Genomic DNA, 21,670 nt, shown 5'->3' with positions numbered 1-21,670 from the left:
TTACAGGCCTGCCCTTCTGAATTAGTCCTTCTCGAGTTCACTTTAGTGTTGGCGAGTGGTGGGAGTAAATGAAAATGGAGGTTTTGATGTTGATTAATGATTTAGCTTGCTAGTGTCTTTATGGACTAATTGATATCTACCTATTTCCTCGGACGGAACAATAGAGGACTTGGAGACAAAGGAAATCTCGAGGTAGCATGATAGTAAGTAAACAAACAACTTTCCAGCCAGCTAGTTCGTCTTCTTGGAGAGCGCTTTCTGCATGCACATCTTCAGTTTGAAACCTGGCAGATTCGGTTAGAGATTATGTCGAGCTCAGAAGCATATAAATTAGCTAGATCTGCTGCAAGCGACCTCACACAAAGTAGTTTGCGATAATAGTTAAATAACTACAGTTTGTATGTAGCGAGCTTGTGTATAGCTGTAGACCAGACTTGCGAAGTTGTGTGAAAGGTGAAGGATCTTGCCAGCTAGCATCTAGCTAGCCAACTGACAGGCGTGAAGTGAAACTCTCACAATTAGCAGCTAACGTAGTTCCGTCACTACGTTGGCCAGCAAGCTAGCTAGCAGGTTTAACTGTCATTGGCCTGACAAGCCCAGGACAGGTAGCTAGCTTCCTTAGCCAGAAGGCTGTCAAAAGGTTGTCCCTCAGCTCGTCTTCTGGTTAGCTAGCAAGTACCCCTAGTCTAATTTCAAGTAGTACCGTTTTCAGTCAGTCAGTGGTTTAGTCTCCACATGATGTAGCTAAATGATGATGACAAGGATGATGTTTATAGTGATGGTCTATCTACTACTTAGGGTTTCTGCCGGTGGATATTGTGGCAGTACGCTGATCAATAGTCCTGTAGGATCGATCAGTGGTGGACACCACATAGACATAGGTGTGGGTGTGTTCCCTATGCTGAGTCTTTAGTCAGTTGTTCGCTCTGTCAAGAATGTTTGATTAAAATCCTGTGTTTCATTATCAATGTTGCTGTTACACACACACACACACACACACGTGTGTGTGTGTGTGTAACAGCAACATTGATAATGAAACACAGGATTTGTGTGTGTGCGCGCTCGCTCCCCTGACTGTCGGGCAGGTTGAGTAATGCATTGTTCAGATTTTTGCAATAGCTGACATGTGACACAGCTTTCCTCAGTAAAGCCCTAGAGACTGGCGAGAAACAATGCTCTAATGCAGTGGAACCTCTGTAGGATGGTACACACGCACGCACACAGTCCGTCTGCTATACAGAATGATAGGACAGTTTGCCAAACAGCAGTATGAGGAGAGAGCTCTCTGTAACTATGATCAGGGCCGAGCCTATAGTTACCTGAGACAGAGGGGGATGAAGAGAGCGAGAGGGAGAGAGAACAGGAGTGTAGGCTGCTATAAGAGGATTCCAGCCTGTCTGCTTTCTCTCTCAGAACCCACAGCTATCAGACCACACACACACAGCTACTAATAAGAATTAGGCACACTACTGCTGCTGGCAGAGAAACTACTGCAGGGAAGGGGGGGGGGGGGGGGGCGGATTCTGCAGAATCGGGTGATTGAGCGATGAGGAGAGGAAGTAAGAGGTTAGCAAAGCAGGGGCATTATTTCCAAAGAAGAGGCAGATCTGCTAGGATTGTGTGTGTATTCGTGTGAGTGAGTATGAGGATAATGTAGACTAATTTCAGGACATTCCTTCACCTCATTTGGGCTACAGCGCTCTTTCTTTCTCGCGCTCTTTCTCGCCAATGTTTCCTCTAGGGCATGGCACAATTATATGACTGCCGTGTGTGTTTTCCCCTGTAACACAGGAAAAAGCGGCTCGGGCAGCTCTTCCTTCTTTCTTCCAAGCTCTCCAAAACAGGGTGTTCTGATTGGTCCATTCACTTCCTGGCTTTTGCTCCGGTCTGATAACATGCCAGAGCAGCCCTTGGCTTCCCCTATCCATTTTTTACTTGTTCACTTCCTTGATTCATAAGGAATAAGACTGGTATAAGAAATATGGTGGAAACTTGCTTTGAACACGTCTAGCCCTTGCTTACACCAACCCATTGTTTTTAAGTGCGTGGGGAGGAGTGCATTCTTTGAAAGGACAGAGAATTGGGACGCATCATAGTGTGAGTAGGTCTATGTATTGGAAAGAGATGTCATAGTGACTGAGTTGTCTAGGAGGGGTGGGTGGGTGTCTGTTCTGTGTGCGTTGGTATACAGTCTTGGATAAAAGATCTCTTGCTGACACCGCAGTAAGTAGTGTGTTGTGTAATAACGTTGATTCAAATGAGCTTGTTAGCCAGTGTAAGAGTATGTGATTGGCTGTGCTGTCTGTTAGCTTGTTTCTGATTAGGCTGTGTTTGATGGTATTGGTACTGTGATTGATAGATGGAGAAGAAACTACTACTGTGGAGCTAGCATCCACCTGGAGTGTGTGTGGCTGGCCTATTGATGTTAAAGGTTGTTTGGCTGCTACTCTTGTTTGGGCTTACTGTACCACTCGAACCACACACACACACACACACACACACACACACACACACACACACACACACACACACACAGAGGATTAGAAGTGTAAACTAGCAGAGGAATGTGTTGTTTAAATAGAGAGGATTATGAGGAGAGGCTGCCTGTTTTAAGCTCTGTGGTAGGAACCTAGAGGTCAGTGTGTGTGAGACCGTGAATGGAGTCTTTGTGATTGCAGTTATAACCGGTTGGCAGGCTCTCTGAAACAGGTTTTGTGAAACATGGAGGTGAATATTAGAATACACACACACACGCCCACACACACACACACACACACCCGCCCACGTTCCTGTTTGGTGTTGGGCAATATTGACCAGCCGCCTCGCAACACTCCACTGTGTCTCCACCTATACTAACAAAAATATAAACGCAAAATGCAACAATTTTAAAGATTTGTACTGAGTTACAGTTCATAATGAGGAAATCGGTCAATTTAAATAAATGTATTAAGCCCTAATCTATGGATTTCACATGACTGGGAATACAGATATGCATCTGTTGTCATAGAAAATGGGCCTCACAATGGGCCTCAGGATTTCGTTACAGTATTTTTGTGCATTCAAATTTCCATTGGTAAAATGCAATTGTGTTCATTGTCCTCTCCATAACCATAACCCCACGACCACCATGGGGCACTCTGTTTGTTTACAACGTTTACATCAGCAAACGGCTCCCCCACACGACGCCATTCACATGGTCTGTGGTTGTGAGGTCGGTTGGACATACTGCTAAAGTGACATTGGAGGCGGCTTATGGTAGAGAGATTAACATGAAATTATTTGACAACAGCTCTGGTGGACATTCCTCCAGTCAATATGCCAATTGCACGCTCCTTTAACTTGAGACATCTGTGTTGTGACAAAACTGCACATTGTAATGATCATGCTGTTTAATCAGCTTCTTGATATGCTACACCTGTCAAGTGGATGGATTTATCTTGGCAAACGGGAAATGCTCACTAACAGGGATGTAAACAAATTTGTGCACAACATTTGAGAGAAATAAGCTTTTTGTGTGTATGGAACATTTCTGTGCTAATTTATTTCAGCTCATGAAACATGGGAGCAACACTTTACATGCTGCTTTAGCTCGGTGATCCCCCGGTACCATGTTCAACGTTTGGTCATTATGTCTTCTAGTCTAGTAGGCCAGATCTGAGCTCATGGAAACACACTGTAGATGGATGATATTTTCATGATTCATCTAGCTCTGTTTATACCATGCGAGGAGCTGTGTGACTTTGTGTGTGTGTAGTCTCGTGGAACCAGACCAATGTGTTGTGTTTGTGACATCACACACACACCACACAGATGTCGTGCTGTGTTCAAGACTTCATTGTCTTGAACAAACATATCAAGTCCATGAGGGGGAGGGATGGAGAAACGGATGGGGGAGTGGGGGCTTAGCACTGTTTTCCTCCCTTTCTCACACACACTCTTATGTAACTGCGGGAGAGCCTGAAGTAACATAAGGAGAGAGCGAGGGAGAGTGCTGTTGATAGTGAGAGAGGTGAGAAACAGCAGAGATTGTGTGACGCTGTAACTGCGGGAGAGTGAGGGGAAAGAGAGATGGATTCTGTATTGTGTGTCTGTCTTAGTTTGTGAGTGTATTTACAGCAGTGTCTCTTTGCTTCCCAGGTAGAGGTGTGTCCACAGCAGCAGATGAGGGAAGATGTTGGCTATGGACCAAGGAGTGGTGGAGGAGTGGCTGTCAGAGTTTAAGGTGTGTGTCTGTCAGTCAGGTTTAAGCTTCCCCCCCCCAAACCCATAAATAAAATTGTCACCGGCTAAAAATACCATAGAAAAATAATTACTTTTAGCCTATTCAATGATGGAAATACCAGTCGCTGGAAATGCATTTGACCAATCTATCGGTCTCTAGGTTAATTTGCATAATTTTGTGGAATTAAATTGGTGCGTGTGTATTTTCGTTGGTCATTACGTGTCTTAATTATCACACGAACAGCAAACGGATACAGAGCCTGTATATGAGAGGAAAATCTGTCATACAGCGCGAGAGCTGCTGCTACAGCTCATCACACAGCTCGTTCGTTGCTAATGGGGTAAAGCATGCTTTTATAAGCCCAATCATTACACAACAATAGCAAATGCCATCGCGTCTTTAAAACAGTTTTGATGTCTACGATTAAAAATATATACTTTTTTTATTTCTCAACTGGTAATTGAAGCTTGCTTCCCATTCGCCATTCAAGTACATAGACAATGATAGGCATGCTTTAGTCCATCGCACACCGCTTTACAATGAGCTGGAGGCAGTATGCATTTTGAAAACACATTCTTAATGGTTTGAAACCTGAACATTTTACGTAATATTATGAGGCATGTCTTACCTTGCTTCAAAGTAGCCTAGCCAAAAGTATTTTATAAAAACTTCCATATGCCATTGAAACCAGTAGCTATTGGTTTTCAAATCAACTTTCTTTCATTGTCCAGTGGCCAAACTTCCATCCTTGTCATATTAGCAACCAATGCTAGTTGCATCTTTAGATCTCCCATTTTTTGACATTTCTAAATGATATTTCCATCTGTCATATGAAACTGCTGACGTGTGGTGTGCTTTTGACAACTGTTTTCCCGCTAATTGCATTATGCAACAAACATTCACGCTTAGCATTCTGCCTTGTGTGCATTGATGAGCTTATACTGTGAAGAAATAATAATTTATCAACATTTTTATGCTAAATGTTCTGATCTGTTGCTTCAGCCTCTTTTTAAAGATGTTTTGGTGTAGGCCTACTAGTTGTGTGAATTTTGGGATCTATCGTCCCACAACTGTCCTAGAATCTGTTTGGAATAGGCTATTTCTTTCTCGCACAGAACGACAAGCTGACCAATAGAATAGGTCAACTTTTATACTATGGGGGATAGGCTTGTGATTTTGCTGTTCGTTACTCGTCTTGTTGGCTGAGGAAAAGTACATCTTCAAAGTATGCCTCAGAATTCGGTAAGAAGGAAGCACGCCGTTGCATGTTCTGTTAAGATGCATTACCATAATCTAAGTGTGATTTCTGTCATTCTGAACACCGTGGGTGGACGCCCTAGTGGGTTATGCACCCAATGAATATGGGTCAAGAAAATTAATTAAATTCTGCTGTCTGACGCCACATTTTCCTACAGAAACCCTGGTGTGTTTGTGTATGTGTGTTAGGGGAGAGCCAGTGTCACTGTCACCTCATCAGTATTCACTGTATCTCTGTCTGTCAGCACACACACAAGCGTAGATGTGTGGGCTTAGTACACACATAGTTACCTGTTATTTCAAGGTTGCTCCGGGTACAGAGTGTTGATCTGTATGATTGTTTATAGACCCTCCCTGACAGTGCAGTGTCCAGCTACGCAGCGTCTCTGAAGGAGAAAGGCTCCCTGGTCCCAGCACTCTACAAAGTCATCAGGGAGAACTACAGTGATGTACGTACTACACACACACACACACAACGTTAATGCATGCACTGGTACAATCCGTTTCCACTAGCATTGCTACATTCTGCAAAAATGCTCGCCCGGAGCTTCTGGACTTTGCTACATATCCAGCTAATGAAACACTAACAATCTAGGTATTTAACAGAACTAAGCTAAAACTTCAAAAAGTGAAATCTCCCTCAAACCCTCTCCTCTGTCTCTCTTCTAGTTGTTGGAGCCAGTGTGTCACCAGTTGTTTGAGTTCTATCGTAGTGGAGAGCCACGGCTGCAGCGGTTTGTTCTCCAGTTCCTCCCTGAGCTGCTCTGGTCCCTCCTCCTGGCTCCGTCTGCAGCCAGGGACCCACATACCTCCGGCTGTATAGAGGCACTGCTACTGGGGATATATAATCTGGTGAGACATACACACACACACACACACACACACACACACACACACACACACACGTCTAACACACACACTTTCAGGAGGGTGTGGGGGGCTTAGCAATTAGGGATTTTTCTCTCTCTCTGTCGCTCTCTGTCTGTCTCAGAATAGCAGAGTAGGTCAGCTGTCATTCAGCATCCTGTCCCAGCTATTACTCATCCTGACATTGACTGACAGACAGACACTTTAAGGTGTACTCTTTAAAATAGCTTTTATTTCCCTCGCCCACACACTGATATTCTCTCTCTGTCTTTCTCTCTGTAGGAGATTGTAGATAAGGATGGACAGAGTAAAGTCCTTTCTTTCACTGTCCCCTCCCTCTCCAAACCCTCAGTCTACCATGAGGTAAGTACACCTTTTAAGTTAGTCTTTCTTGATGAACATGGTATATGGATGGAGTTGGCTAACTTAAATCCTCCCTAGATGAAAGAGTTTATAATCCATTACCATCTTTAAATAACTTTTTATAGATCAAGTTAGTAATATGAATAAACCCTTCCCCCAGCCCTCCACCATTGGCTCCCTGGCGTTGACGGAAGGGGCTCTAGCTAATCACGGGCTGCGTAGAGTGGTGTACAGCGGGCCTCACCTACAGAGAGAAACCTTCACGGCTCAGAACAGGTCAGACAGAGTTATGGTTGAATTGGAGCTGGGCTGCAGTGTGATATATTTGTTTAATGGCAATTTGGCTGAAGTGTTTAAGATCTTGGTTTATGTTACCGTTCCTGTGTGTGTGTGTGTGTGTGTGTGTGTGTGTGTGTGTAGGTTCGAGGTGCTGACCTTCCTGCTGCTGTGTTACAATGCAGCTCTCAGCTACATGACCTCCTCATCTCTGCAGTCCCTCTGCCAGCTCAGCTCCAGGTAACACACACACACACACACAGGCTCCCCTGCCAGCATCCGCTTATTTGATCCTCTTAAAGACTTTAGCGGAGAACTGGGCCAAGATACTACCACTTTCCCTCAGAGCCTAGGACACACACACACACACACACACACGAGGTCTCTGTCTGAGGAGTTGTTAATCTGCTGGCAGTGGTTGATCATTAGTGTGATGAACACTGAGCTAAAGAGAGACAGACAGGTGATCAGCTCACTGCTGTTCTACTCTTTGCCTTAGAGCAGGTATTCCAAAACTGGGTTACGTTCAATGCCATCGGGGGTGCGCCAAATAAAAATGTGATTCACGTTTGGTTGAGTTTTTTTTTTAAATTTTGTCACCCGAGTAGCCTCGTTTCACTGACAAAATGAAACTATCTAGTGTTCAGCAAAAATAACAACACAATGTCAAATACAGGTAGCCTAATAATGAACATCCAATCACATTAACCGTTACTCTCTTGTGGGAATTTCATTAACAGCCCGTATGTAGCCAAACGTATCTGCTACTTATGTTGGTATCTGTACTGATGGCGCAAACGCCATGACAGGGAGATATAGAGGAGTGGTAACGCGCGTGCAAGCAGTTGCTCCTGATGCCACTTGGGTACGCTGCAGCATCCACTGAGAGGCTCTTGCTGCCAAGGGAATGCCTGACAGCTTGAAAGAAGTTTTGGACACTACAGTGAAAATGGTTAACTTTGTTAAAGCAAGGCCCCTGAACTGTTGTGTATTTTCTGCACTATGCAATGATATGGGCAGTGACCATGTAATGCTTTTACAACATACAGAAGTGCGCTGGTTATCAAGGGGCAAAGTATTGACACGTTTTTTTAAATTGAGAGACGCGCTTAAAGTTTTCTTTACTGACCATCATTTTCACTTGTCTGACCGCTTGCATGATGACGAGTTTCTCACACGACTGGCCTATCTGGGGGATGTTTTTTCTCACCTGAATGATCTGAATCTAGGATTACAGCTACTCTCCACAACTATATTCAATGTGCTGGCTAACTAATGTGCTGTTAAGACACTGATGCAATTTGCAACCACGTACCTATGTGAGAGTGGATTCTCGGCCCTCACTAGCATGAAAACTAAATGCAGGCACAGACGGTGTGTGGAAAATGATTTAAGACTGAGACTCTCTCCAATACAACCCAACATTGCAGAGTTATGTGAATCCTTTCAAGCACACCTTTCTCATTAACCTGTGGTGATTTATTCACAATTTTTGATGAACAAATAAGGTTTTATCTGTAAGTTAAATAAAGAGCAAAATTATTGGTTATTGTATTATTATTATTTGTGCCCTGGTCCTATAAGAGCTCTTTGTCACTTCCCACGAGCCGGGTTGTGACAAACTCACACTCATTCTTATGTGTAATAAATGTAGTGTTGTGTGTGGCAGGCTTACAATGATGGCAAAAAAAAACCTTTGAGAGCGCGCTGACCCTGGTGCTAGAGGGAGTGTGTGTGTGTTTTTCTCACAGTGCAGCTGGAGGTTGAATGTTTGAAGGGGTATGGGACTATAAAAAGTTTGGGAACCACTGATCTAGAGGAATCTGGCTGCTTGAAGAAACACAACAGTATATTATGGATGGCTTTACATTTACATTACATTTTAGTCATTTAGTCTTATCCAGAGCGACTTACAGTAGAGTGCATACATTTTTAAATACTGGCCCCCCGTGGGAATCGAACCCACAACCCTGGCGTTGCAAGCGCCATGCTCTACCAACTGAGCTACAGTGGGACGAATGGCATGGATTTTTCAAATCCTACTGGTCTTTTATGAAGAAATTCTCAAAGCATGCCATTTGTGTTCTGGTTGGTGGCTGTATTCTCTGTACTGTGATTGGTTGAATTATGGTGTTCTCTGTTGTGTGATTGGTCTACAGGGTGTGTATCTGTGGTTACCCGCGGCAACAGCTAAGGAGGTATAAAGGCATCAGCTCTCGTCTGACCGTCACCTCTGAGTTCCTGGTCCAACTCATCACTGGGATACATTACGCACTGTGAGAACACACACACACACACACACACACACACACACACACACACACACACACACACACTATCCCTAACCTCTAACCATGAAACCAGCCTGCTTCACTCACGCTGCCAAACATACTAGAGGTCGACCGATTATGATTTTTCAACGCCGATACCGATTATTGGAGGCCCAAAAAAACCCGATACCGATTAATCGGCCTTTAAAAATATATATTTTTAGGATTTTTTAAAATAATTGTCTTTATTATTTTATTTGTAATAATGACAATTACAACAATACTGAATGAACACTTATTTTAACTTAGTATAATACATCAATAAAATCAATTTAGCCTCAAATAAATAATGAAACATGTTCAATTTGGTTTAAATAATGCAAAAACAAAGTGTTGGAGAAGAAAGTAAAAGTGCATTATGTGCCATGTAAGAAAGCTAACGTTTAAGTGCCTTGCTCAGAACATGAGAACATATGAAAGCTGGTGGTTCCTTTTAACATGAGTCTTCAATATTCCCAGGTAAGAAGTTTTAGGTTGTATTTATTATAGGAATTATAGGACTACTTCTCTCTATACGATTTGTATTTCATATACCTTTGACTATTGGATGTTCTTCTAGGCACTTTAGTATTGCCAGTGTAACAGTATAGCTTCCGTCCCTCTCCTCGCTCCTACCTGGGCTCAAACCAGGAACACATCGACAACAGCCACCCTCGAAGCAGCGTTACCCATGTAGAGCAAGGGGAACAACTACTCCAAGTCTCAGAGCGAGTGACGTTTGAAACGCTATTAGCGCACACCCGCTAACTAGCTAGCCATTTCACATCGGTTACACCAGCCTAATCTTGGGAGTTGACAGGCTTGAAGTCATAAACAGCGCAATGCATTGCGAAGGGCTGCTGGCAAACACACGAAAGTGCTGTTTCAATCACTGCTTACGAGCCTGCTGGTGCCAACCATCACTCAGTCAGACTGCTCTATATTATTATTATTATTATAATAATAATAATAATAATAATAATAATAATAATAATAATAATAATAATTAATTATTATTAATTTTAACACACAGAAATACGATCCTTAGGTCATTAATATGGTCGAATCCGGAAACTATCATCTCGAAAACAAAAAGTTTTTTCTGTCGGTGAAATAGGGAACCGTTCCGTATTTTATCTAACGGGTGGCATCCCTAAGTCTAAATATTCCTGTTACATTGCACAACCTTCAATGTTATGTCATAATTACGTAAAATTCTGGCAAATTAGTTCGCAACGAGCCAGGCGGTCCAAACTGCTGCATATACCCTGACTGTTTGCAAGAGAAGTGACACATTTTCCCTAGTTAAAATAAATTCATGTTAGCAGGCAATATTAACTAAATATGCAGGTTTAAAAATATACATTTGTGTATTGATTTTAAGAAAGGCATTGATGTTTATGGTTGGAGCAACGTGTACCTAAGCGATTATATGCAACGCAGGACAGGCTAGATAAACTAGTAATATCATCAACCATGTGTAGTTAACTAGTGATTATGATTGATTGATTGTTTTTTATAAGATAAGTTTAATGCTAGCTAGCAACTTACCTTGGCTTCTTACTGCATTTGCGTAACAGGCAGGCTCCTCGTGGAGTGCAATGTAAAGCAGGTGGTTAGAGCGTTGGACTAGTTAGCCTTCCCTGTAGCTCAGTTGGTAGAGCATGGTGTTTGCAACACCAGGGTTGTGGGTTTGATTCCCACGGGGGGCCAGCACAGAAAAAAAAAAAATTATGTATGAAATGTATGCATTCACTACTGTAAGTCGCTCTGGATAAGAGCGTCTGCTAAATGACTAAAATGTAATGTAAATGTAACCGTAAGGTTGCAAGATTGAATCCCCGAGCTGACAAGGTAAAAATCTGTCGTTCTGCCCCTGAACAAGGCAATTACCCACTGTTCCTAGACCGTCATTGAAAATAAGAATGTGTTCTTAACTGACTTTCCCAGTTATTAAATAAAGGTTAAAAAAAATAACGATTTCCAATTGTTATGAAAACTTGAAATCGGCCCTAATTAATCGCCCATTCCGATTAATCGGTCGACCTCTAAAACATACCCTCGTAAAACTGACTATCCTACCAATCCTCGACTTCGGCGATGTCATTTACAAAATAGCCTCCAACACTCTACTCAGACTTCATCCAATTTGCTATCACAGTGCCATCCTTTTTGTCACCAAAGCCCCATACACTACCCACCACTGCGACTTGTACGCTCTCGTTGGCTGGCCCTCGCTACATATTTGTCACCAGACCCACTGGCTCCAGGTCATCTATAACTCTTTGCTAGGTAAAGCCCCGCCTTATCTCAGCTCACTGGTCACCATAACAACACCCACCCCGTAGCAGGCGCTCCAGCAAGTATATTTCACTGGTCATCCCCGAAGCCAACACCTGCTTTGGCCGCCTTTCCTTCCAGTTCTCTGCTGCCAATGACTGGAACGAATTGCAAAAATCACTGAAGTTGGAGACTTATATTTCCCTCACTAACTTTAAGCATCGGCTGTAAGAGCAGCTTACCGATCACTGCAGCTGCACAAAGCCCATCTGTAAATAGCCCACCCAATCTACCTACCTCATCCCCATATTGTTTTTTTTTTTTACATTTTTGCTCTTTTGCACACCAGTATTTCTACTTGCACATCATCTGCACATCTATCACTCCAGTGTTAATCTGCTAAATTGTAATTACTTTGACACTATGGCCTATTTATTGCCTTACCACCTCACGCCATTTGCACACACTGTATGTATATAGACTTTTTGTATTGTGTTATTGACTGTACGCTTGTTTATTCCATGTGTAGCTCTGTGTTGTTTGTGTCACACTGCTTTGCTTTATCTTGGCCAGGTTGCAGTTGTAAATGAGAACTTGTTCTCAACTGGCCTACCTGGTTAAATAAAGGTTGAAAAAAAAAAAACCTTTGAACGAGAGGGTTGATTAGTTTGTGTGTTCCAGGTGTAATGGGGAGATGGACCTGGGTTCCAAGGCGCTGGATGATGTTCTGTACCGAGCTCAGCTAGAACTGTACCCTGAAGCTCTACTGGTGGGTGACATCACATACACAAACGCACACAGGTGTGTGCCAGGACACCGACCTCTCCCATGTCATGTCGCCAGAGGGTGTGCGTGTGGTGCCTGTAATCCCACAGTGTTAAAACATTGAGATGGTAATCTGTAATCCTGAAGGCTGCTTCATCAAACCGCAGGCAGCGGTTCTTCAACAGTACTGTAGACACACACACACACACACACACAGAGCGTCCTGTGGTTGTTGTCAGTACTTAACATTGTGTGTTATTTAGGTGGGTAATGCCATCAAGTCGTCCCAACAGTGTGCAGCGCTAAAGTCTGGCGCTAGTAAAGAAGGCGCTCGCAGCATTCAGGTGGAGATCACTCCTACTTCCTCTAGGTACGTATGTACTCTCTATCTACACAGTATACTTCCTCCAGGTATGTACAGTGCCTTCAGAAAGTATTCATACCCCTTGACTTGTTCCACATTTGTTGTGTTACAGCCTGCCTTCAAAATGGATTAAATTGTTTATTTTTCTCACGCATCTACACACAATATCACATAATGAAAAAGTTTTATTTTTTGGGGGTGAAAGTGAAATACAGATATCTAGTTTATACTGAACAAAAATATAAACGCAACATGCAAGAGATTACAATATTTTACTGAGTTACAGTTCATATAAGGAAATCGGTAAGTTGAAATAAATAAATTAGGCTGGACTCCATGCATTACACATGACTGGGAATACAGATATGCATCTGTTGGTCACAGATACATAAAAAATAAATGGGCCTCAGGATCTTGTCACGGTATCTCTGTGCATTAAAATTGCCATCAATAAAATGCAATTGTGTTTGTTGTCCATAGCTTATGCTGTCCCATACCGTAACTCCACCGCCACCATGGGGCACTTTGTTCACAATGTTGACATCAGCAAACCACTCACCCACACGACGCCATACACGTAGTCTGTGGTTGTGAGGCTAGTTGGATGTACTACAAAACATTACATTCTCAGGCAACAGCTCTGGTGGACATTCCTGCAGTCAGCATTCCAATTGCACTCTCCCTCAAAACTAGAGACATCTGTGGCATTGTGTTGTTTGACAAAACTGTACATTTTATAGAGGACTTTTATTGTCCCCAGCACAAGGTACACCTGTGTAATGATCATGCTGTTTAAGCAACTTCTTGACATGCCACACCAGTCAAGTGGATTAATTATCTTGGCAAAGGAAATGCTCACTAACAGGGATGTAAACAAATGTTATTTTTATTTCAGCTCATAAGACATGGGACCAACACTTGTTGTGTTTTTATATTTTTGTTCAGTGTACGTAAGTATTCACACCTCTGAGTCAATCATTTGTAGAAACACCTTTGGCAGCGATTACAGCTATGAGTCTTTCTGGGTAAGTCTTTAAGAGCTTTCCACACCTGGATTGTGCAACATTTGTCCATTATTCTTTTCAAAATTCTTCAAGCTCTGTCAAATTGGTTGTTGATCATTGCTAGACAGTCATTTTCAGGTCTTGCCATAGATTTTTAAAGTAGATTTAAGTCAAAACTGTAAATCAGCCACTCAGGAACATTCACTGTCTTCTTGGTAAGCAACTCCAGTGTAGATTTGGCCTTGTGTTGTAGGTTATTGTCCTGCTGAAAGGTGAATTAATCTCTGTGCCTGGTGGAAAGCAGACTGAACCAGGTTTTCCTCTAGGATTCTGCCTGTCCTTAGCCCCATTCTGTTTCTTTTTTTTATGCTGAAAAACTCCCTAGTCCTTAATGATTACAAGCAAACCAATAACATGATGCAGCCACCACTATTCTTAAAAATATGGAAAGTGGTACTCAATAATGTGTTGTCTTGGATTTGCCCCAAACATAACACTTTGTTTTCAGGACAAAAAGTTAATTGCTTTGTCACATTTTTTGCAGTATTACTTTAGTGCCTCGTTGTAAACAGGATGCATGTTTTGGAATATTTTTAGTCAGTACATGCTTCCTTTTCCCTCTGGGAATTAGGTTAGTACTGTGGAGTAACTACAATGTTGAGCCATTCTCAGTTTTCTTCTATCACAGCCATTAAACTCTCTAACTATTTTAAAGTCACCATTGGCCTCATGGTGAAATCCCTGAGCGGTTCCCTTCCTCTCCGGCAACTGAGTTAGGAAGGACGGCCTGTACAGTATTTTTGTAGTGACTGGTATATTTATATATCCAAAGTGTAATTAATAACTTCAACATGCTCAAAGGGATATTCAATGTCTGCTTTTTGCTTTTTTAATTTTTACCCATCTACCAATAGGATGCCTTTGTGAGACATTGGAAAACCACCCTGGTCTTTGTGGTTGAATCTGTGTTTGAAATGCACTGCTCAACTCCAGGACCTTACAATTATCTGTATGTGTGGGTACAGAGATGAGGTAGTCATTAACAAATCATGTTAAGCACTATTAGTGCACTCAGTCCATGCAACTTATTATGTGACTTGTTAAACACATTTTTACTCCTGAACTTATTGGCTTGCCATAACAAAGAGGTTGGAGACTTATTGACTCAAAACATTTCAGCTTTCATTTTTAATTCATTTGTAAGAATTTTGAAAAGCATAATTCCACTTTGACATGATGGGGTTATTGTGTGTAGGTCAGAGAGACATTTTTTTTTCCTTCTATTTAATCCATTTTAAATTCCGACTAACACAACTGTGGAATACGTCAAGGGATGTGAATACTTTCTGAAGGCACTGTATATATCTATCTATCCATCTATCCATACATACAGTATACTTCCTCTAGGTACATTTTTATTTATTTAACCAGGTAGGTCAGTTGAGAACAAGTTCTCATTTACAACTGCGACCTGGCCAAGATAAAGCAAAGCAGTTCAACACAAACAACACAGAGTTGCACATGGAATAAACAAACATGTATTATTGACTGTAATAGAAAAAGGCTATATACAGTGTGCGCAAATGAAGTAGGATAAGGGAGGTAAGACAATAAATAGGCCATAGTGGCAAAATAATTACAATATAGGAATTAAACACTAGAGTGATGTGCAGAAGATGAGTATGCAAGTAGAGATACTGGGGTGCAAAGGAGCAAAATAAATAAAATACAGTATCCATTTTGAGCTATAGTTATAGGTTCATAGATTGATCGTTGTTATTTTTTTTAGTGGAAAATTGTCTTTTGGATTTTCACATTGCACTCAATAACAGTTCAATGTGAACATAAGATCTTGATTTGTAAACATAAATATTGTTTTTTGATGGATGGTGACGATTTTGATAGACTGCATTTTATATTGATTTTCCTGTTTACCTCTTTTGAACTACTAATAATTGAATGTGAATTCCCTCCTGTAGGATTTCACGGAATGCGGTCACGTCACTCTCTATCAGAGGACACCGCTGGAAACGACATGGTAAGGCTCACTCACACAGACAGACAGAGAGTGGGTTTAGAAACGCTAACTTAGAGTCAGTGAGGGTATCTGGCCTATTATCTGTAGCTAGTCTAGTGATTATAGACATTAGGCTGTCTGTCTGCAATAAGAGGTTCTCAGTTCCAGACCCTTCCGCTCACCCATCTCTACTGACTACTCTCTACCGGAGTTCAGCATGCCATGGGTTATCCACATCAGGACGTTTATTTAGCTTCTTATCATTCACTACAGCTCTGCTCATCTGTCTTCTCTATACATTATCACTGTCTGTACATGTTACCTAGACATTATCACTGTCTGTACATGTTACCTAGACATGTTATTACGTTTAATGTTTACTGTCTATACATGATCACTGCCTCGTCTGTTTTAATAGTTTACTGTATGCATTATTATACATGCATGTACAGTTGAAGTCAAGTTTACATACACCTTAGCCAAATATATTTCAACTCAGTTTTTCACAATTCCTGACATTTAATCCTAGTAAAAATTCCCTGTCTTAGGTCAGTTAGATCAACACTTTATTTTAAGAATGTGAAATGTCAGAATAATAGTAGAGAGTGATTTATTTCAGCTTTTATTTCTTTCATCACATTCCCAGTGGGTCAGAAGTTTACATACACTCAATTAGTATTTGGTAGCATTGCCTTTAAATTGTTTATCTTGGGTCAAACGTTTCGGGTGGCCTTCCACAAGCTTCCCACAATAAGTTGGGTGAATTTTGGCCCATTCCTCCTGACAGAACTAGTGTAACGGAGTCAGGTTTGTAGGCCTCCTTGCTCGCACACGCTTTTTCAGTTCTGCCCACACATTTTCTATAGGATTGAGGTCAGGGCTTTGTGATGGCCACTCCAATACCTTGACTTTGGTGTCCTTAAGCCATTTTGCCACAACTTTGGAAGTCGCTTGGGGACGTTGTCCATTTGGAAGACCCATTTGTAACCATGTTTTAACTTCCTGACTGATGTCTTGAGATATTGCTTCAATATATCCACAAAATGTTCCGACCTCATGATGCCATCTATATTGTGAAGTGCACCATCCCCCTCCTGCAGCAAAGCACCACCACAACATGATGCTACCACCCCCGTGCTTCAAGGTTGGGATGGTGTTCTTCAGCTTGCAAGCGTTCCCCTTTTTCCTCCAAACATAACAATGGTCATTATGGCCAAACAGTTCTATTTTTGTTTCATCAGACCAGAGGACATTTCTCCAAAAAGTACAATCTTTGTCCCCATGTGCAGTTGCAAACCGTAGTCTGGCTTTTTTGGGCCGTTTTGGAGCAATGGCTTCTTCCTTGCTGAGGGGCCTTTCAGGTTATGTCGATATAGGACTCGTTTTACTGTGGATATAGATACTTTGTACCCGTTTCCTCCAGCATCTTCACAAGGTCCTTTGCTGTTGTTCTGGGATTGATTTGCACTTTTCGCACCAAAGTATGTTCATCTCTAGGAGACAGAACGCGTCTCCTTCCTGAGCGGTATGACGGCTGCGTGGTTCCATGGAGTTTATACTTGCATACTATTGTTTGTACAGATGAACGTGGTACCTTCAGGTGTTTGGAAATTGCTCCCAAGGATGAACCAGACTTGTGGAGGTTTACATTTTTGTTTTTCTGAGGTCTTGGCTGATCTATTTTGATTTTCCCATGATGTCAAGCAAAGAGGCACTGAGTTTGAAGGTAGGCCTTGAAATACATCCATAGATACACCTCCAATTGACTCAAATGATGTCAATTAGCTTATCTAAAGCCTGACATAATTTTCTGGAATTTTCCAAGCTGTTTAAAGGCACAGTCAACTCAGTGTATGTAAACTTCTGACCCACTGGAATTGTGATACAGTGAAATAATCTATCTGTAAACAATTATTGGAAAATGTATCATGCTCAAAGTCCTGACCGACTTGCCCAAACTATAGTTTGTTAACAAGAAATTTGTGGAGTGGTTGAAAAACGAGTTTTAATGACTAAGTGTATGTAAACTTCAGACTTCAACTGTACATTGTCACTGTCTGTATGTGCAGTGTCACTATATTCTGTATACTGTGTGATCATCATGATTTTGTCTAGGATTTTTTTTTTTGCCATCACATTTATTTTACTGTCTGTGTGTGTCTCTTATCTGTCTTCGTGTGTGTTTTATATCTGTCTCCATCTCCATGACCCCAGAGTCCCAGGAGGTCAGTGTAGATGGTGACCCGGCGACCCCTGGAGGTCAAGGGTCATCCATCCCAGAGATCAGTGTGACGATGCCCAACGGAGACTCTCTACGACCCCGCGACCCCCGACCTTTAACCCAGTCCGATCCTGAGCCGCTGGGGTCAGCCTCAGAGGTCAGCCCCACCCACGACCCCAGTCCTAGGGGTCAGGAGGTCAGGAGGCAGAAGTCTGTGAGGCGATTGGTGGACGAGAGTTCTGGGCCCTCCTCTGCAGGAAGGGCCCAGTACTAAGACACTCCCCATCCCCGGGGTAACCTAAGTAACAGTGTGTGGAGGCGTGGTCTTCTCTAAGCATGACGGTTGATTGGTTGGCTGACTAACTTTCGCCGCACTGCGTTGCCTCCTGACATGTCCTCCGATTTACTCAGTTTGAGAGATCCCTTCCTCCTCATCACTCACTCCATCCATTTCTCTCTCTCTCTCTGTGTGTGTGTGTGTGTGTGTGTGGCGGGGGGTGGAGGTATTTTGGTCTCTAAAACGACTAGCTCCAACACATCCCTGGGTTGCCGGGGGAGACAGACTGCTTTCTCCTGATTGGTTAGTTGCAGCAGCTGAGGAGAATAGGCAGCTCTGGATTGGTGATTAGTCTCTTCCCCAGTATTTATTTTGTTTTAATTTCAGTATGTATATCAGTTCAGTGTGTCTGAAGGACCTGCCTGCCTATCTGTCTGTCTGCTGGTATAAGATAGTAGATTGCAGTCAGATGTGAGTTGTTAGTCGTGTGTTTTGTGGTTTGTTTGGTTGGTTGGCATGTGTGTTGCTTTCTACAACTCCTGCTGTCCAGACCTCTGCCTGTTGCTGTTCTCAGATAACTACTAACTGTTGATACTTGATAAGTTAACTGATCGTAGCACCACTAACTGTAGTACAGCTGAATGGCAACCATGTAAATGGGTGTCTTTACTCACTACCAGGGTCAGCACCAGCCCACTGTCCTGCTCTACTATTCTGTCTGTCATTTAACGATAACTAACCCCTCTCTCTTTCTATCTCTCTAGACGCAGTGGATTTGGGTTCCCCGGACGAGTTGATGGACATCTCTGAAGTGGACGAAGGGGTGTGGCCTACAGGAGGGGCTGGCCCGGACTCACTGACTCCACCTACCATCACTATCAACAACAGCGTTACCCCTGGGGTGGGAGGGGCCAAGACAGGAAGCAGGAAGTGGCATCTAGGCGGATGGTCGCATAAGGAGAAGGAGGCTTGTCCTCCAGTGGGGCAGACCCTGGGCGAGAACCTGGATCTGTCAATCAAACGTCTGACGCTGACATCCAGCCAATCGGTGCCCAAGGGACCGAGCCATAGCGCACTGAGCAGCCTATCGCGTACGGCCAGCGCTGTGTTCTCCCGCTCCTTTGAGGGAAACAACACCGGGGGTAACCGTGGCAACCCAGAGCCTGGCCGCTATACATGCAGTGGCAGCCTGCAGGAGGAGGAGTTAGGCTATCTAAGCCCCACCCCCAACCACAACCAGCGCTCGCCCAGCATCAGCGTGCACTTTAGGAGCGACCTGTGAACCCTGACCTCTAACTCTTGAGCTCTCACCCCATCTCAACCCTCTAACCCCATGCCCCTGTACCTGTGACCTGTACTCCCAGCCTGCCAGGAGGACTGGAACACAAATTCATGAACCCATTCCCTCTTATCCCCCTCCTTTCCTCACCATCCCCCTTTCTTTCCTATCCATACCATTCTTCATCTCCTTCTCTTCTTCTTCAGTAAGACACCTGCCCCCTCTAGAAACCGGCTTCTCTCCTTCCCTTCCTCTCTCTCCAAAGTGAGAGCCTGGTGTGAGAGCAGGGAGCCTGTGTCCATCCCTCCACCCTGGAACTACAGAACCACCAGACAGATCTGCAGACTGTTTTCTGAGAGGGTTTGGAAATGGAGTATTTAAGACTCTTGTTTGTCCTGTTTGGCTTTCTGTACATCCCTCCAGACCACGCCCCCAACACCGGGCAAGTACGGTGTTTGTGAGCTTGCGTGTGTGTGTGTGTGAGAGCTTGCATGTGAGTGTGAATGCAATCAAGCGTTAGCGACTGTTTTTAGAATAAAGGTTGCTGATTGCTGCAATGAACAAGGTGTGATACTCCCAAAAATAAAATGAAATAACTACAGTCTCTAGTGAAACTCTTTTTTTCCAGATGCCCTCTCTTTCCCCTCTCCTTACTCATCATGCACTAGGCCCTAGTGACTAGGGGTTGAATGAACCCTAACACAATGTGACCTCCACACGCCCGTTGCCATAGCAAATATTTATTCATCCAGTCTGAATAATTCTGCATTCCACAAAATGAATAAATGACAGACCACAAAAATGATAGAAACCAAAAAGAATCATTAAAGTCTTTTGTGTTTACATGTGAAAAGTATTGATTGATGATGTCATCCTACTAGAATCAATATTTATCTTTCTGTGGTTATTTTCTCCCTGGTTTGATCAACAAACAAGCTGATTGGGGTCATTTATGTTTCTGATCAATAAATTGATCGGGGGTGGGTTTGTGAAGTTTATGATCATGTATAAACTGTTTGTATGATGTAAACTGGAATTTTCCTATGACTGAGAGACTTGGGTTTTTAAATATAGATGCAACAATATATCAAAAGCAGTGAGGCGCCTACCTGCTTACAGTATTGATATGCATAAGCGGGAAGTCACCCCGTTGTCGATGCTGATGTCATATTGCTGCGTCTACCTTTAACTGTGGTGTTCTATGTACGGCAGACAGTGGTTATAAATGTGGTATTTTCCTACGAGAGGGAGGGAGAGACAGTTGTTGTTCGAGCCGTATTGAATCTCCTCAGTGTTAAAGCACAAGAAGAATCCAACCCAAACCTGCACGATACGTGCCTGACGCCCACACCACCACCAAACCGAACACACCCCTAGGAGTAGTGGGTATAGGGGCTAGGGAATATTGGTATGCTTATACAAGATGGGAATAGGTTTATAGGAGTTGTTTTGGGATTAGGCCTATAAACTGTCCTCTCCTCCAATCCCTTTACACTCAAGTGTCAGTACAGTAATGTTGTGTTTGGTTGATCTTTGAGTGATTGGTTGATTTTTTTTTTTTTTTTTTTACTTATATATATATATTTTTTATGTTAACATGAACTTGACTGTTTGTCTGTTCTCTGGTTTATCATCACCTGCTTTATAACGTAATGGAAATTGAGGATACAGACATAAAGAACACGCTCCCTTTGAGGAGAGGTGCACTGCTGACTGGCGGAACATTTTAAGTTCATGATTGCACGACAGTCACACTCCATTTGGTGGCAATGAAGTTCACTGTGGTGCAGATGGAGAGAAGAGTGTTGGGTGTAGGTCATGTGCTACTGGACATCTGAATGCAGAATAACGTCTGCCCTACTGGAACCTTTGTTCTAGAACCAGTGTTCTATCAGTCTGTCAGTGTTCTAGATCTGTTTTATATTCATACGGTGGAACAATAACAATCATGTTTCTGTATTCTGTTGCTTTATGGAATGTCATGAATCTGTACATATTGTTGTTGGACTTCAGTTGTTGGTTTGGCCTTTCTGTCTGAAGATAATGCTCTGCTAGAGCTACTCTGAGAATAAAATCGTTCTATATTTCACTATATGTCTGACCCTGTTCTTCATCATACACATTTATTTTACTCTCCTTGTGAGGACCAAATAATTTATTCCCATTCAA

At 42.7% G+C, this 21,670-nt stretch overlaps 1 protein-coding gene across 8 annotated transcripts; it reads left to right on the top strand.

Annotated features, from left to right (window-relative positions):
• Window positions 1–16: 16 nt before the first annotated feature.
• Window positions 17–21,590, top strand: LOC106588800 (hyccin). Of its 8 annotated transcripts, none has more exons than XR_006762451.2 (13): window positions 17–203; window positions 4,138–4,222; window positions 5,827–5,928; window positions 6,149–6,331; window positions 6,629–6,709; window positions 6,870–6,985; window positions 7,130–7,225; window positions 9,145–9,261; window positions 12,256–12,343; window positions 12,603–12,709; window positions 15,687–15,745; window positions 17,939–18,566; window positions 18,987–19,122. XR_006762451.2 is itself a non-coding variant. In XM_014178237.3 (13 exons), exons 2-12 carry the CDS (start codon window positions 4,172–4,174, stop codon window positions 18,217–18,219), a joined length of 1,281 nt encoding a protein of 426 aa, XP_014033712.1. In that variant the 5' UTR covers window positions 17–203; window positions 4,138–4,171; the 3' UTR covers window positions 18,220–18,238; window positions 18,987–19,225. The 8 variants fall into 8 exon arrangements, 7 of the variants coding, with proteins under 7 accessions (XP_014033712.1, XP_014033713.1, XP_014033709.1 ...); XM_014178237.3 differs by having other exon boundaries at window positions 17,939–18,238; window positions 18,987–19,225; XM_014178238.3 differs by having other exon boundaries at window positions 17,939–18,253; window positions 18,987–19,126.
• Window positions 21,591–21,670: the final 80 nt, after the last annotated feature.

The sequence above is a fragment of the Salmo salar genome, chromosome 27 (genome assembly GCF_965601325.2).
Source record: "Salmo salar chromosome 27, fSalSal1, whole genome shotgun sequence".
NCBI lineage: Eukaryota > Metazoa > Chordata > Actinopteri > Salmoniformes > Salmonidae > Salmo > Salmo salar.
This window is presented reverse-complemented; position numbering and strand designations above follow the sequence as displayed.